The sequence below is a fragment of the Protopterus annectens genome, chromosome 8.part0, assembly GCF_019279795.1.
Source record: "Protopterus annectens isolate FY-2018-M chromosome 8.part0, PAN1.0, whole genome shotgun sequence".
In the NCBI taxonomy this organism is placed as follows: Eukaryota; Metazoa; Chordata; order Ceratodontiformes; family Protopteridae; genus Protopterus; species Protopterus annectens.
The window spans coordinates 1,876,268,162-1,876,287,261 of record NC_056741.1 but is presented as its reverse complement, the minus strand read 5'-3'; the positions used below and the strand labels follow the sequence as shown (position 1 = coordinate 1,876,287,261).

The 19,100-nt window shown below is 41.0% G+C and overlaps 1 protein-coding gene across 2 annotated transcripts in view; it reads left to right on the top strand.

The window, feature by feature from the left end:
* The window catches only part of LOC122809692 (von Willebrand factor A domain-containing protein 5A-like), a 1,295,998-nt gene that overhangs the window by 104,582 nt on the left and 1,172,316 nt on the right, over window positions 1–19,100 (top strand). For both annotated transcript variants that reach the window (XM_044081369.1, XM_044081368.1), the window contains exon 2: window positions 16,514–16,561. In XM_044081369.1, the coding sequence (XP_043937304.1) occupies window positions 16,516–16,561 (46 nt within the window). In that variant the 5' untranslated portion in view covers window positions 16,514–16,515. The remainder of the gene's footprint in view (window positions 1–16,513; window positions 16,562–19,100) is intronic.

The window sequence follows — 19,100 nt, the reverse complement described above, 5'->3', positions numbered from 1 at the left end:
CTGGAATTAATGGACATGCCCCACCTCAGGAAAACCAAATCTCTTAGAGCCACATGCTCCAGTGAATTAAACAGTGAATTAAACCTCAGCACAGCAATAACAGAGCATACTGGAGGTATAGATTCCTGTCCCAGAGACTTCCCTCACTTTGGAATAGAATCCCAGTTGATGTTAGGCAGAGCCCCTCACTGACTCTCCTCAAGAGGAATCTTGATGAGTAGATGGGAAATTGTAAATTTACCCTTGGGATCACTTCAGTGGCCCTGCAATACAGAGGCCCAGGAAACTAATTTAAAAGGGAGGCAAAAGCCAACACATTCTGGCTAGGCTTATAAATGCCCTTGGGCAGATAGCCCAGTACCTACCTATGATCCTATGAGCCTTTGAGCCTTGCCTAAAAAAGGTAATATGGGGACAGCAAGAACCTTGGCCAGTATTCAGAAGCATAGGGGCGACAGGTGCAAACCATCTGTAGTGAATCAACAAGGCTTGTCTATCATGTCATCACAAGCAGACAGAGACTGGAACCCCTTTGAATGACACCAGAAGCTCAGCCAATCGTTGAAGTTTCTTGTCTTTCTGTTATATTGCAGCATCATGTACATGAAGGTAAGATGCTACTCAAGGTCAGGGACATACCAGCCTGGGCTACATGATCATAGAGCTAATATAGATCTCTTGTCATGTTGTCTGGGGAGGTATGTCTCAGATCATTCACACTGACATGTACAAAGAACACATCATATATGTACCTGTTCTGGAGTGATGTAAGTGCTTGTGTTATGTGGTGGATCATAGCACCTGACAGACAACTGACAGTAACCTTCCCCTTGTCCAGCCGAGTGAGTGGAACATCTGTGTGCCTGACTATGAAGTCACCCATTACTAGTGTGTTGGGTATGTTATTTTGCCTTGGGGCCTGTTGTGAGGCACACTGTTTTGGTGTATTATGTGTTTTCTGGCATGTACATGGAGGTGCATGTTGCTTGCTTGTCTGCTTAGGAGGACACACTCTCTTTTTCAGATTAATATTTGTATTCTCTGAGTATGGTAATGTATATTTATGTGTGTGTTTTGCTGGTGCTTATATTGTAGGTCTATGTGAGACAGTTGGTGTTGTGGTTGTATGACCCTACTCCTCCTGACTGTATTGTCCAATACTGGGTTGACAGAGCTTAGCCACCGGTTTGACCCTGTGTGTGCCAGCATGTGGTGCATCAACCCATATATGATATGGTCATGGCCTATGCATACAATACACTCACAATACATCTAGTATGATAAGCCTGCTGAGGTTAGCAAATGTGAAAAAAAAACTTTGGGCAAACTGTCATCAAGTATGTCTGTATTGCACCCTGTAACTCGATATTGCTTGCTGAAGTGTAAAGGCGTGCTTAGTTTAGATTAAGAACACCGCACTTGCCAACTGTGTGTGTGTGTGTGTGTGTGTGTGTCTGTCTCTCCCTGGGGAGAGAGCAACCTTTTTGGAGACTATTCATACCCCTTAAAAGTGATATACTCATCTTTGTCAAGTCTCATGATGTCACCATACTACAAATATACCTGTGGAAAGGAGAAATGCTTGTAATGTGTATAGCTCGTCGTGTAAATTCGTACTTCTGTAGTATTATAATGTAGTTAGGTAGGGGTTTGAATCCTGCGTTTACCAACTATGTGTGTATCTCGCTGGGGAGGAGCACCCTTTTTTGAGACTACTCACACCCCTTAAAAATGGTATACTCATCTTGTCAAATCTCATGATGTCACCATCCTACAAATATACCTGTGGAAAGGAAAAATCCCAGTAATGCATATAGCACATTGTGTAAATGTGTACTGCTGTAGTATTATAATGTAGTTAGGTAGGGGTTTGAATCCTGTACTTGCCAACTGTGTGTGTGTGTGTCTCCCTGGGGAAGAGCAACCTTTTTGGAGGCTACTCACACCCCTTAAAAGTGGTATACTCATCTTTGTCAAGTCTCATGATGTCACCATCCTACAAATATACCCGTGGAAAGGAGAAATCCCAGTAATGTGTATAGCTTGTCATGTAAATGCGTACTGTTGCAGTATCATAATGTAATTAAGTAGGGGTTTGAATTCTGTACTTGCCAACTGTGTGTGTGTGTGTGTGTGTGTGTGTGTGTGTGTGCGCGTGTGAGTGACTGTGTGCGTCTCCCAGGGGAGGAGCAACATTTTTGGAGACTAGTGGTATACTCATCTTTGTCAAGTCTCATGATGTCACCATCCTACAAATATACCTGTGGAAAAGGGAAATCCCAGTAATGTCTGTAGCGCGTTGTGTAAATGTGTACTGCCGTAGTATCATAATGGAGTTAGGCAGGGGTTTTAATCCTGCACTTGCCAACTGTGTGTCTCCATGGGGAAAAGCAACCTTTTTGGAGACTACTCACACCCCTTTAAAGTGGTATACTCATTTTTGTCAAGTCTAATGATGTCACTATCCTACAAATGTACCTGTAGAAAGGAGAAATTCCAGTAATGTGTATGGCGTGTCATGTAAATGCATACTGCTGTAGTATCATAATGTAATTAGGTAGGGGTTAGAATCCTGCACTTGCCAACTGTGTGTGTGTGTGTGTGTGTGTGTGTGTGTGTGTGTGTGTGTGTGTGTGTGTGTGTGTGGCTCCCCGGGGAAAAGCAACCTTTTTGGAGACTACTCACACCCCTTAAAAGTGGTATACTCATCTTTGTCAAGTCTCATGATGTTACCATCCTACAAATATACCTGTGGAAAGGAAAAATCCCAGTAATGTGTATAGTGCGTTGTGTAAATGCATACTGCTGTAGTATCATAATGTAGTTAGGAAGGAGTTTGAATCTCGCACTTGCTGACTGTGTGTGTGTTCCAGGCGTGTGACACCATTGGCCAATGTGGAGTGGGTTTTGATTTTTCTAGTGTATGACATATCACAATGACAACTGTATGTGCATTACACATGTAAGGTAGCTGTGGGGCAAATTCATATACATACATGTGACTTCAATTATTTCATAGGTGGGTACTCTGCTTTCTCCATGAACACATCTGTTATCTTTTCCAGAGTGTGCTGGCGCTTTCCAGACCTTAGGTCACTTCTGTATGCATGTGACAAGCTTAGCCACTGCGGTGATCCCTGGGCTACATCTTCCGTTTCACATCCACTCATCACGGTTTCTATTGAAGAGTGTGAGTGAGGGTCTATACTTCAGGTGTATATTTGAAACCTGTTCCAAAGCAAGCAAAGTCTGGCAAAGACGACTAATCATTATAGGTGTGCAACAACCTCCGTGGATCTGCATGCAAACCCTTTATTGCTTATGTGCTCCACAGAGGGATTTCCAAAACCCTTTGGTAATGTGATTATCAAAGGAGAGATGACTTAACACATGGCTCTGTGTATACATTAGTACCTGTTTCACATTTTTGGGGCTACTACTTATGTGATACTTTGGGGATACTTTCTTTTCTAAAAGTGGATAACTATGCTTTCTTTGGCTTATAGCTTTACAGCATGAGTTTGACACCAGGTATCTCTTTGTATGAGTGGATAACTATGATTTCTTTGGCTTATAGCTTTACAGCATGAGTTTGACACCAGGTATCTCTCTGTATGATACCCTTTTGGAGGATGTGTATGTCATCTGGAGAATAAAATATAGCCCACAGTATGCATTGTCATCAAACGTGGGCAGACATATCCCTACTGTGTTTGCTTGTACCTAAGAAAGCTATATGCCAAACAGGAGTGGTCCCAGGACTGAGTGCAGGTGAATACCACTTGTTACTGGCATAGAATAGTACATGGAGGCTGCAAATGTTACTGTGTGTCCTACATCCGTGCGTCAGTTGTCAAGCCATCATCTAACAATCGTTTATGGTCAGTCTGTTGAGGTTATGTATAATATCAGTATGTGGGATGGGTATGAATTGCTGGTGAGTTATTGCTTGGCTGTGTTGACCTCCCCTCCCTCACCTATAGCCTTGTTGACTGGCTTGAAGTCTACTAGGTGTAGGAGCCATGATCTGGCCTTTAGAGAACCTAAGTGGGTATGGTGCAGTGTTTACAGGTTCATAATGTCTCTGTTAATGAGTTCCATAATGCTGTGCACCATAACCTTCCAGATAACATTTGTCTGGCTTATAGGGTGAGAGTTTCCAGGACCTGTTGTAGTTCTACCCTTAATTAATTTATGTTAACATTTGCACTGGGTGTGATGAGGGTGGACAGGTTTAAGAATAAGTATATTAGAGGGTCAGGCCAGGTTTGACAGTTAGTAGACCAAGCCAGATAGGTAGGATTAAGTTGGTTTGTACATTTGCTGAGGGGGGGATGCAGAGTATATTGTGAAATAGATGCTAAGGATGAACCCGCCAGGTAACAGGAACAGAGGAATGCCTAAGATGAGGTTTATGGCTGTGGTGAGAGAGGACATGCAGGTGGATGGTGTGACAGCACAAGATGCAGAGGGCAGGAAGAAATGGAAACAGATGATGTACTGTGGTGGCCCCTAATGGGAGCATCCGGAAGGAGAAGAAGAAGACGTTGCAGCTCAACCCTTGAGGACTGTGAACACCATTACCATGTGTCATTCCACTAGTATGTAATCTGTATAGAGGCTGCATCTGGACAGAGTGTTTAGGTGAGTGGTGACTTCATATGTCAACTTGTGTATGACACAGCCAGGGACACTGTCCAGTACCATTGCCTTTGTGGTGTGTACTTTGTTAAAGAGATGTTTTAACTAGAGTGCCTGTGAATCATCAGGTTTTGCATTCTTCAGGTCTGGAAATGTGGCCCTTGTGTAATGACAGGGTGGTGAAATCTGCATTCAAACTGTCTGACAAGGAATTGGTAATGTCAGTCAGTTAAGTGTACTTTGTGACCATTTACATTAACTGTGACCCGATCTGAGATTTCCCCTGTAGATTATGAACAACACTAAATAAAGCTTTAGTGTTGTCTTTGGAATCCTTGCCATTTTGTATTTTGAAGCTTGCCTTGTATGTTGATTGAAGGATTGTATTTTCCCAATGATACTGACCAGAGAGGTTATCCCTTCTTGGTATGTAACACTTTTTTTGGTACAACTTCACGCCTTCTATTATATATTTAGTTTATGGCAGGGGTCCATGAGACTAATGCACTTTTACTGTATAAATGAGAATTTCTTGTGTTTGTGATAGCACGGTCCATGCAACCCTGTAGGTGAACAGTGTGCATTAATAAAGGATTATGCAGCTGGGACAGTGTTAAACTTAGTAATGCAGACCAATGACAGATAGCAGCAACAGCATCACCCACAGCACAGTGTCAACCCGTGTCATACATACACATGTGTACTCAAGTTCCAAAATGTGTGCAGTACAATGCATACTGGCCACCAGTAGAAACACTGGCCAATACAGGGCATGTTACCCTGCTCATGTGTCCAATATGCACGTACATGCAGACAGTGCACCTCCACCATGTTCACAAATGTACACCTGCAAACCTGTGCTGCACACACCCCACACTTACTGTCCACTGTATAACACATGCTGACACAACTACACACATCAGCCAAGTGGCACATGGGCAGACAAAACACAATTGGAATAAACACTGGTGGAAACAATACAACATTGCTATTTACAGCTTTAATGCATCATGCCTGCTCAGCTACACCTTCAAGGATGTCATTACACTTTACTGCTGACAACATGCTACACATTCAACCATTGCTATACTTTATTAAAGTCACCCTGTGCATCAGCACCATGTTAGCCTGTTCCTGCATCAATGTTACAGATGACAGGAGGTGGAACAGATTTCATCATATGCACAGGGTGTGTTATTGGTTTGCCAGAGGCGTACACTGAGCCGTACAATCGACATGTGTGTGTGAGTGTGTGTGATGGCCATGAGTACTGTTATGGGCCAATGTTGATGTAATGTGTGTTGGTATGTGTTTGCTCTAGGTTTCTGGTTTATGTGTGTGTGTCTCTGCATGCACACAGTTCCACCATGTAGCTGCCATATACGGGGATTTGTGAGACAGCTACAGACTGTACCTGGCAGGCTTTACAGATCACCATCTCTGGCCACGGATACGGAACCTGTGCCTGGCAGGGGTACTACAGACAGTATCAGGTACTAATCCAAACTGGGTACTATCCGAAGAGGTTGACATATGTCCACTGGATCCAGGTCCCTGCTGGGACTGGCCAGAGCCATGTGCACGTGGTCTTATAGGATGGTCTATGGACAGCCCCCTCCAACATTGCTGGTACTGGCACTACAGGAGCGGCAGTGACTTGCTGGATATCCATGGCGACCTCCAGCTGCTGATGTTGCTGGCATACGCCCACGTTTATGTCTCAACCATCCCGCACTGTCCTGACACATGGACATGACATTGTGGCGGACATCCAATGTCTCACTCCAACGTCTGTCAATGACCTCATTGTAATTACGTATGGCACCTGCTAGATCATGGATACTGTCATTTACAGAGGTTTTATGAGCCCTCTGTGCCCTTAGTCCCTGTCTGGTGTACCGTTCCATTTGTGTTTGTGCCTCCATGACAGCCTGGAACATGCGTGTGGTAGAAAGAGGTGTGGCACGTCTGCCCAGGGCATGATGACCAGCAGTGTTCTGATGAGAGCCCCTGGGCATCTGCCTATGTGGTACTGTTCCAGACATCTGGCTATGGCTGCTGTGTCCTGATACATGTGCCATAGATACCACAATGTCCTGGCCAGTGCCGACCGTACACTGTCCCTCAGCTAAGGTCAATAGTGATGATAGATCTACAGGCAGTATGACTGTGTGCATGGATGGGGTGGAGACTTGTGTACTGTCAGTTGGTGGCCCAACAACAGACCCTGACAAACCTGCCTGTACCTCAACACACCTATCCTCATGATCACTGTCTGTCTCAGTGACATCAGGTTCCCTGCTGTACTGAACCAGCCCCACCTCGGCACCTGTGAAAGGAAAACAGAAAACACACTTTAGGACCTGAACATGATGTCAGACTACATGTACACATGCGCACATGCACGCATGCACACATGCGCACATGCATACATGCACACATGCAAAAATACACTCCTCCCTAAAGCAGACACACACAACACCAACAATCTCAGAACATACACAATAGCAGGTGATGGTGGGGTACAGTATCACAAGCAAAACAGTCATATGTCAGCATGCAGGACATGTGTTGCTCAACAGCATGAAGCGCAAGTGTAGACAGTCCTTGTTACTAACAGTATACATGGCTTTGATACATGTGTTTTGTTATTAGGTAATGGGCCTCCCCCTGGTACACAGTGCATACATGGACACAACATTGCTGTGCAGATATTCAAAACTTTGTAATGTACTGTGCACCATAACTCACAGGTGTACATACCATGGCTGGATGTGTATCTGTATGTCAGATAGGTATCCAATGCTGATTACAGCCTCTTTGTCTTTAGCAAATAATTGTGGACACATTTTTAGCATATGCATGATGAGTATTCACACAACATCATCAGTGGTGCATGGATAATTGATGGAATATCATTCGGCCACATACCCAATGTACGGTACGTATAGTGAATGTAGACCATATTGTGGAAATGCCAGTCTCATCCATGACATGGCATGCTAAAACACAACTGCATATTTAAACACTGCATATACCCAATGTGTGTCTCATGACCTAGCCACTCAATAGCATCACAAGACATATATGTGTCAGTTGTGTAAATGGTGATTGGTATGCATATTGTTTAGAGGTGCATATGTGTGCACACACACAACATTAAGGTGTATAGCAATGAAATCTACGTGTAGTACTGTGGTTATAATAACTGGATGGGGTATAGTACCATAGGCCATCATCATGAAGCATCATGTGGTCACTCAAGGCTACAAATGTTTCCCACACCAGCACTAATCATGCTGTACCGGAACTGTACTACCTTGGCTACATTCACCATTTCACAACCAGTTGTTACATGAGTTTGTAAGGAGGCCAATAAGGAGTATTCCCTGACATGAATGTGTAGTGTGTTGAAGAGTGTTTAAATGCCCCATGATAGGCCTCTACCCCTCAGGTATATTATGTGTAATGTGTGGATGAGATTTTGGATACTGGAGGGGAATCCTTTATGTGTAGCATGTTAAAATGCTTTGTGTATGACATAGATGTGTATGTTATGTGCATGTTGAGTATCAACTGTGCCTATCCAATGGTCACTACAGTCTAGCCACATTTGTTTGAGATGGTCTGGGTATTGCATGTGTTTGAGGCAGCTAATCACATTAGTGAGATGTGTGTGGTCTTACACCAAACATGCACAGCATGCATTATGGGTAGGTGTGTTACATGTGTACATGGCCTATACCTTAACTATGACATGCACTTTTTATTTACAATAATAAATGTAGAACACACTCACCAGCATCTGTCCGCTGCCTTGATGTCACCCCAGAGGGACCTACATAGAGATGAGACAGTTGGTCAGTGACCACAACTGTGGCATTGCTACTGTGTGTTTGCAATCTTACAGTACAACAACAGTTTACATTCACAGGGCTACAGATTATGTTCCAAATGATCAGTACTGCACAACAACAGGCTTTACATCTTTCAACGACACACTCCACATCTCACATATGCATGATCTACCAATACAGATAACAGTAGTCTACAGATATGCCATGTTACCTGCATGCTCCATGTGTGCTTGCTGGGTGGCTCCAACCTCCATCATGGTGTGTGTCTGCTGCTGTTGTTGGGCAGGTGCCACCAGGCTCAGGAGCAACTCCTCCACTCTGGTGAGGGGGGATGGATATTAACACCACCTCCTGTTGCAAGCTGTTATCTCCGCACATCAGCAGCACCCTGACGGACATGTCTGAGAAGATCACTGCAGTGGTGGCATACCTGCTCATATGTCCGGTTATACAGGCCTACCTCATTTAACCTACGGACAACATCTTGCCACATTGCAGTATGCTCCTGCTGGTCCTGGCTGGTTCGTGAGAACATGAGACTGTAGTGCTGAATCATACTGCTAGTAATTATATCATCTTCAACACTACTGTAACTGGGGTTCTTGCGATGCACCATGATCCCTGGAAGACATAAATATGAAAATATGTCTGAGCAAGTCATATGGCACATTTAACATTATACAGTACAGATATCACTGAACTGCTATATATAGCAACCTATTAGCTAACCGAGAGTGAAACACTTTAACTGCCACTTATCACTGCTCACCCCACAACTGCTTGAAAGTGCCTGGCTCACTCTCTATCTACTGAACTATGTTCTGCACAGCAACAAAATAAAATCCCTATATAAGACTATACAAGAGTACCTGGCACACTGTATGCAACACGATGCACCACCTAGCCACAGCAGATATACATCAAGCTGTTGTGTAAAGAAATATATCATCCATCACAATGAGTGTAAGGTCCAGTAAATGTATTACTATTATACCACACAACTTCTTAATGGCAAATCCGTGGCCAAAATATGTGCACAATTGGGAATATTGGTTGCATACTGCTGTAGTACACTATGAATGTTGCTAGATACGCAGTTACATGTTTTACCACACATATGTCAAAGGACATGTTACAGACATACCCACACACACATCAGACATAATTACAGGACACAAAGGTATGACAACCCAGATAAGTGTTCAGTGTGTACTATACAGTACTGTGTGTCAGTACTTACACAACCTTAATCTTGAGAAATGTAATCTGTGATGAATATAGTGCACAGTATCCTGAGTTCAAGCCCTGTCACTGCTTTTTATTTTCCTACTGGCCAGACCTGAATAGTTAAGGTACAGTAAAGGAGGTGTGGCCGTGTTTAGCCAACTTTGCTCAACTTTGCCTGACTTTGCCCAACGTTGCTCGATGTTGCTCGACATTGCGCTGGTTAGCGCGGTGCGCAGCTATGCGCAAATACATTGTAGTTGCAAGCAAAGACATTGCTCTTGTTAACGCGGTACGAGCAATTGGATTTAAATATGCTCAATACTGGTAAAATGTGCTTAGCAGTACTTTATATTGCTTAAAATAAGTTACTCATGCCTCAGAATGCATAACCATCTCACCTTCATACATATATAATTCGTTCACTACTACATATAACATTTCAATGCTTTTTGCAAAACTTATACATGATAAATGTCAGGAAATAGTTTTGTATACAGATTTCTAACAGAAAATGGAACGTGCAGTAGTGGGACTTGAACCGGGAATGCCTCCTCTTTGTGCGAAGGCTCTAACCACTACACTATCACTATTTTGCTTAATTTGCATATATTTTTCTTATTACCCTCTTCGGTGTCTAGGCTGCTAACTGTAGCTAAGCAATGGGCAAACCCATGCAAACACACGCAAATATGGGCAGCTATATCAGAAATAAAACAAACAAAAAAAAAGATTTCTTTTAATTTTTAAATTTGTACGTGGTTTAACATATGGGGGAGTGTAGTGTTACAATGTACACATGTGAGCAGACTCGCTCATGTAACACGACATTTCTCGAGTTTCTACATTGCAGGGGCGTAGATTTTTGGACTGCTCGGCAGTCTGACACACCCCCTACACTCATCCACGCTCCGTGTAAGCTTTAGAGTTGAGGCAGCGCACCCTCATTAATATGCATGGAGCGCTGCCATCATACTGTTAGACTGGTGCTTCTGTGTAAGACTAATCTAGTCTTACACAGAAGATTAGTAAATCCTGGGGTGCATCTACTTTTTCCCTTATCGAATACATAGACCTACAAACTAGCACGGTACTGAACCAAATGAAAGTTTCATACAAAGTATCACATTTACTTATCTTGGAGGCAGGGTGTGCAGTTACATTAAATGTAATTTTGCCAAGACTTGTGTATGTCCTACTATTTATAGTATTACAGTCACTACATAATGTAAGTCTCCTACAAACTACAGAGAATGATATGTTAAGATTTGGCCATCTAGCCCATAACAGGCAAGAAATATCAATGAACAAATAGATAAATGGTTACCTGTTAAACCTAGCACATCCTTTTTACTTGACAATATAATGTTCAAACTACTAAATGCTAACTGTTTTTCATCACCTAGAAACAGGCTATTCGTTAGTCATTCCAACTACAGTCTAAGAAGTTAACATGGTTCTTAACTACATATAACAGATTGCACAATGATTACAGTGGAGAACGTTTTCAGTAACCCCGTCACCTAAATGCTTCACCAGAAAAAAAGCAAAATTCTTATATGATGCTACATTTTTGAAAATTATTAAATGGAGGCCTGGATATTAAATGTAACTGATAATGTTTAAGGACTACTGGATAATTCTTCTTCTTCTTTCGGCTTTTCCCAGTTAGGGGTCACCACATTAGATCACCTGCCCACTCATGATTGGCAGTGGAGTTTTTACAGTGTCGAGTTGCCAGCCCGGCGCCCAACCTTCCACAGAAGGCACACACTCACACCTAGGGCCAATTTTAGAGTGTCCAATCCACCTACAGCATGTCTTTGGGATGTGGGAGGAAACTGGAGCAACCGGAGGAAACCCACGCGACCATAGGGAGGATATGCAGACTCCACACAGAAGGCATCTCAGCTGAGGATCGAACCGGAAAACCTCTTGCTGTGAGATGACAATGCTAACCTAATACTGGATAATTAATTTCTAAAAATACTGACTACTCAGTCGAATTGTGTATCAGCTGAAAACATGTCAGACCTAGAGTTATGCAAATGTATATCTGAATGTACTATGGTATTTTAACAAAAACATTGCTAACTGTAAAATTAAATACTGCATGCCACTGTGTAAGCTATAATCTACTGTTTCTACCTTGTTTATACACTGTGTTATGTAAGATATATTCTGCCTTGTTTATATATCGCATTATGTGCAGAAGTGTTAGTAACCCTATATTTGCTATGTATGTTTCTCATTTGTCTGATGGCTAGGTTTTGGATAAAAATTGGTGTGTTTGTCGGGACCAGTTCACTTGCACAGTAAAATGAATTAATTAGGTAAGTAAGTCAGTAATTAAAACATGCATATGACTAGTTAAGATAGAAGTGCAGCTAAAGCTGTGCATGGTAAGAAAACGTATCCAAGGGGAAGAAAATTTTTTTCAGGGTCATATGGATATGGATGGATGGACTATAGAAGGTTCAGCATTGTTTGAAAGAGAAAGAAAAAATTAAACAAACTAGACCTTTTAGATCTGCAGTTGGCAGACAAGAACAGTAAGAAAATTACTAGTGAGAAGTTATGGTTGCCTTCATAAGCTAAATGTTTTTTCAATAAAGATGGGAGCTTTGAAAGGCACAAAGGCAAAAGATTTAGCTACAAACCAAATACTAGTTCAAAATTCCTTCAATTTAGGGTACTGCTTTATGGTCTTACACGTTAGGGAGAAAGAAGGATACAGAGCCTGAAGGAGTCATGGTGCTGTTTGTAGTACAATGCAATGAATGGCTTATAGCCATATTGCTAAAGTTACAATATTCATACATACGGACATTTATCAGTCGCCACTAAACCTACAGATAAGAGCAACACAATATTCTTAGTCAAAGATACAAAATATTTTCATTACTTTGATTGAGGCGGGGCTTGTTCACAAAAAGTAACTCGGGACATCCATATCTGGAAATAAAAATGGAGGAGTCTTCCAAGAAATTAATAAACTTGCAGAAGTCAGTTACTGTTTAGCTGACTAATTCTGAGAGGAGCTTCAGCCATTTAGCAACAGTGAATGGACCAGGTAGTATAATTAATTCCTAAAGTGCAGTGTTATAAAGATGGTATCATGGTTAACGAAACAAGTGAAAAAGCACCTTGATAAGTAATGGCTTTGAACAAGCAGAGACAGGTATGAAGCTTTCAGAGACTGGGATTACAGATTATGACCATGTGACTGAGAAGAATACAGTACTAAAACTTCATATGGGGGCTATGCTAAGCCCGTCCAGTCTACAGAATGTGTTGCACCTCATATACTTGGACAAATAAACTACAGTCATGGATTCATAGCTTCATAGGTAAGTACTAGGCTACCTGCCAAAGCCTAGCCAGTTTCCCTTTTAGCGCTTGAATTAACCTATCCTGTTTGATGTCAGTTTGTATTTATCAATCCCATGGCTGTAAATTAGACATTGTCTCTAGTGGTAATGATCACGGGTAAGCTGGCTTTGTGATACAGGTGTTTTGTTCTCAGGCTGCACTTTCACATTTAGTCAGTGGCTCAGGTATTCTAAAGACCAGCTGGGGGAATGGAGGTGCATGGCTGCTGCCATTTCTCACATCCCAGGGAAGGGTGTTGTCAGATTCCTCCTGCAAGAGCTCCACCTGTAGAAGGGTCCAGGAGTGCAGAACCTGCATTAGCAAATTTGGAGATTGAGAAGTCAACAAGGAGTGTGCATGTACTTTATCTGAAAAACTGAATGCACATTTATACTAGGACCAGAACAGAGGGGTGGGATTTTGATCCATGCTTTCTTGTCAGTGGAGATGAATTTGGGGAAAAAAACAAACAAACAAACAAAAAAAAAAAAAAAAACCTCCTACCTCTCAATGGGAGAAAACCACAATCTTCTGCGCTTATTTCTGACTTTTGGCTTCTCCGGATTCTGCTTGTCAGAAAGAATGAATGATCTATTATTAGGGAATATGATCATAGTGGTGGGATAAAAATGGCCAAAAAAAACCTCCTACAAAATATGTGATGATGCTCCATCCATAAAACTCATTGCAATCTACTAGAACTGTCTGGAGATTAAAAGGGAATGTGAGCATGCCTTCGTGAATAAAATGATTGTGTCCAATGAAGTGCATATCCACTTTGACTATCGTCTGTCAGGTTTTCATGCTTTCCTAATGCACAGCTTCATGACTGTGTAGATAGATCTAGTGCATCTGTTTCAGGGTCACTGATCAAAACTGAATAAGATGAATGATGTTGGCCTGTGGAATTCAGAAATTTCAATCAGTACCAACAGAGAAAAGGATTTACACTGATTGCAGATCACCAGTTGCTGCTATCAACCTTCAATCCAAGAAACTAAGATTGCAGGCTAAGCTGAGATCAGCTACAGCACAATAGTTCATGTTCCTATGGTGACAGTCCTATAGTGTGGAGTATAAAGAAGCAACACACGAATCAGGAATCATCACCTATGTACTAGATATTTACAATACACCAGTTGTGTGGTTGCCTTTGATGAATGCTGTGCAAAGTATAATCAGAAATGACCTGGCTATGTAACAAGTGTATGAGTTAACTGCATATGGGTGACCTAGGCATGATGTACTCTGATTTTGTTGCAAGGAAATAATAAATGACAGTATGTTGAACAATCCTGTTATGCTCCAGGCTATAAATTAAGTTGCATTTCCAGAGTGCTGGATAGCGTACATGGGTTTCCTGGGGAGATGTAAAAATGAATCTCCCTACCTAAAGATTTATGTGGAGGTCTGGCAGTGATAAGGAAACTGAACACTTAGCTGAAAGTAGAAAAAGACTCACTGATGACCAGCTTGAGTTCATGGCTGGACAGGTGAAAAGCTAATGGTTAGACAGGTGAAAGTTGAAAAAAAAGAAGGGAAACACAAGAATAAAACTCAAGGAAATAAGGAAGCTGAAAATATAGCAGGCAACATCAAGAACATGATGGCAGTACTGAAAGACAAAACATAAGGCTATGTGAAGAAGATGGAGCACTTTTATAATAGTGGAAAGGAAATAAATTGGAAAATAGAGTAGAGTGATGTAAAAAGCAAGTTTTTGGAAAAATAGCAAACAGAAGTCAGATGAAAAAACAAAAGGTGAAGAGCACAGGGAGGAAGGAATATAGCATATGTTATACTTTTATTGAGATTATTTATTAATTTACTTAATTACATTTGTTATCTAGGGCAGAACACTGATTTAAGTGGGGTGGTTTCAGGCTCAGCTCAGGAGGATACATCAGATAGATGTTAACAAAGTTCACAGTTTTAGATGGATGTAAGACAATAACAAGTACTATAATTAACAGAACAGTTATCAGCATTTAAACTTTATACATAACTGGCTTAAACTGTAGCATACACAGTAAATATTCAGTATAGATGCACAGGGAAAATAAAAGTACATGGAAGGAAGAAAGAGTTAAAGTAAAGTCTAAGGAATATGGGAAAGATGAGCAAGGAGGGGGAAGACTGCATGGGTAGAATAACAGAGTATAGTCTAAAGAAAATGAAACCCTAGACACCAGAGGGAGGAGAATAGGTTTAAGCTATGCAATTTGTTGTATATCACTTACAGGGGGCTTCAGATGGTTTTAAGTTGGGTACAGAAGGTTTGGTAAGAAGGGAGTGATAGTACCCTTAGTGGGAGAGATTCACATATGAGGGGGTGGATAGTATTGAAAAATTGTGGTCAGTACTGTGTAGTCAATTCCTAGAGGTACGGATGTTTTTTTTTTTTGGGGGGGGGGTTGTGATCTGAAGTGCCTTTTAGTTAATCTGCTGTTATTCTGCTTTACAAGCTGTTTACACAGAGAAAAGGAAAAAAGATGACAACTTACCATTGAGTGGAACCTGTGTTAGTTCTTGAACCAAGCTCTAAATAAACCCCTGCCAAAAGCATTCTAGAACCAGAATGATGCATCCCGTATGACTTTGCTCATTGGCTCAGATGATATGGCCAATTATACAGGTAAGGGCGCAGTGCTGAAGAGCAGATCAGCAGCCATGCCCTATGTGAGCTGAGAAGGGCAAGGAATCCTAGACTTCCAGAGTTCAAGGATTTTCTGATGGATTGATTATGATTTTGGGAGTATTGGGGGCTTTGCCCTGGAAAGTGTCCGTGCTTTAGTGCAGACGCAAAGAAATTTCTCAAAGCTAGGCCTGAGAAAACTTGTTAACCTGTTTTAGTTTCAATGCACTCTTTTGTTATTTATTTACTTATTTGGCAGGTTTGCAGACTGGCCTTACAAGAGATCTTTTTCAGCTGTGGCACTGCTACATAACAAAAATATATTGTATGATATTGCATATGGTAGAATTAACAATCAACAGAAACTGTCTGTTACGCAGATTCATGCTCTTAGATCTCTCTGTATTGGAGGAATGCATAATAATTGAGGATGAGGTAAGATTGGAAGGGGTAGAAAAAGGAAAAATGAGAATATGGCTCAAGAAGCAGGCTAACGAAGGAACTACTAAGTGCTTACTATTGCTGAATAGTCACTTGTCATAGTAGTAAAACAGTTCACAGACATTGCAGTCACAGCAGAAACCTGAATCGTTCTGTGGTTGGGATATTATAATACAGTGGTTCAGGGTGTGCAGAGGAAGCAGGGAATCAAAGACAATGGGAATGTGGAAATGTCGGATGGGACAAAATGTACTGTTTAAGGCATTAATAATGTTATAAATTTGTGGCTAATGGCTGGCTCAGGCTGTATGTATTTTATCTCTGTACTTTTATTTTGTCACAGATATGGCGACTACACTCTTTGGATTAAAAACAGCAGACAAGAAGCCAGGTAACTAGATTTCTATTTTCTGATGGGATATGCAAAATTATATTAATTCATTACTAGTGTTAATGTAAAAGGGAGGGGGTTGAAGTTGCAAGAAAGGATATTCGTCCTTCAAAAATCAAATGCAACTTCTTAGTTTGCAATTAATAAATGAGTTTTGTAAATCTTGGTTTAATGTGCAAAACTTCATGTTTTATTATGAAAAATATTTGACTACATCATTTGTAAACAAATTGATAATGATCATTTTTGAAATGGGATGTAGTAGCTGTTGTGACACTATAGATCCCAGTGGTTGGCCTTTCACAGCTGATCCTAATTATCCTGCACTGTCCTGTTACACTTATGCTACAGCATGGATATTTTGGCTGCTGTCTTGAAAAGCAGTGAACGCTCTGTCCCAGAGTACCCCAAAGATACATTGTCCCTCACAAGTACCATACATGGGCCTGTAGATGCCAGAATGACTCCCACAGTTCTTACCTGTTCTGGGAGTCAAGCATCACAGACACCTTATATCTATACTTATAGCTCCATTAAATGGTAGACATGATTGCTAACTATGTGACTTTTAAGGATTGTGATTCTGCACAAATATCTGTCTCTGGGCTTTTCTCAGAGAATCACTCAGTAATTTTGATAAGAGATGTAGTAAAATAATGTAATGTTATGGTTTTATTTAACAATACTAACACTTACAAACAGAGTATAGCATCATGGAACATGTGTGGCATGGTAAATGTCGTAATGTCAGCCCATTTTGTTTCTTTACATCTTATGATCATAGGTTTTACCTGTCTTATGAATATCTACTTTACTGCTTTGCTCTTTAGCTCATGTTATATACTTTATCTCCAAATATTTATGCTGCTGTAAGCACCTGTCAAGTCTAGTTGTAGACCAGTGTAGCTACCCATCTCCCAGGGAGGTTTTCTCTGAATAGCTGTCTCTTGACTCTGTCATTCTTGTATTCTGTGAATTGATTACCATTCTTGTGCGAGTTCAGCAGGCTTATTAGACAGCTGCCAGTAATACAATGTACAAAAATGCTATGTGGAATTTGTCATTTTAGAGCTGGCTAATATGATGCATAAATATCTTCTTCACTGAACTTATAGCACAGCTATCCTTTATTTTCTCTATCAAAATGCATAATTCAAAATTTTGGTATTAAATTCTGTTTGACTTTGATTAGATCATAATGCTAGTTAATGCAGTTATTCCCCTAGTGCTTTCTGGTCATTAATATCTAAAGCAGGCAAAGCTATTTCTGCATTTTCTGGAAAAATACAACTCTGTATTGAAGGAAGTATATTTAATGTATAAATATTTAATGTATCAATAAAAAAGTTAAACAAATACTACTACAAAACTACTATCCTGCCTAGCCTGCCTGAGGAGTGCGCGTGGCATGTGATATACCTATCAGCCACCTTAACCAATTCCCAGCCCTAATTCTCCACTGAGTGATTGTGTTACCTGGAGCAGCTACTGAGCAGTCCATTTCAACAAAAGACTCCAGCCTACAAAATTCCATCTAGCTAAAAAGGTTAATAGTAGCATCTAATCTTTTCCTGTAAGCTCACCTGAAGGCAGGCGGCAGGTATAGTTCCCCCCTCTACTTCCCCCTACTTACAGCGATCCTTACTTATACTTTTCTATAAGTCTTACAATTCAACCAATATCCTATCATACTCCTTTCCAAACCTTGTTACTACCCCTGTGGGAATCACAGTAAAGATCCCGACTACAGGGAAGCTTAAGTTGCTTAAATAGAAATAGCTTTAACCAAGGTTATAAAGTACTGTAACATAAGAAAGATAACCATAAGTTACAATTATTAATCCTAGCAAAAGAACAAAACATTGTAGCATACCCAACTTACACCTATGCTCAGGTCTAACTGATAGTTTTTTGAGGTCTTACCTGCCAGCTTGGTTTTACGAACAATAGACCAATCCTGGACAAGCTGGTTATGATCCCTCCCCCTACATCTTACGTCTCACAAGGTGATATCAGTACCCTGTGTTAGGGTGCCATTTTCAAACTACTATCCTGCCTAGTCTGCCTGAGGAGTGCATGTGACATCTGATATGTAAATTATCTTGCTGTTTTACAAATAAGTGGTATATGCCTTGTTACTGTGTCGTGTTAATAATATCTGATAGAGGTTATCTGAATACTTTGTTTATTAAATAGCTGATAGTGGTTTTCTGCAATATCTAGTGTGTTAGTTGCTGCATAACTGTTTGTATCAGGGTCACTGCCTAATTAAAACAGATATGCTAGTTGCATTTGTCTAAGTGTTACTATGTTACAATGTACGTAGATCTATCTAGTGAGGACTTTTAGTTTTGTTTAAATTACGTCACTAGCATTGGAGCACTGCTTACACCCTAACACATGGTGGAAGCACGTAGACCTACAGTTTAACTTAAATATATGAACTAGGCAGAGAGCATTGTTCTAAACTGCTTCCTCGTGACTAGGAACCACATGGACACAATCCCCTTTCTTCCCTGAGCCTCACGGTTCCTGGACT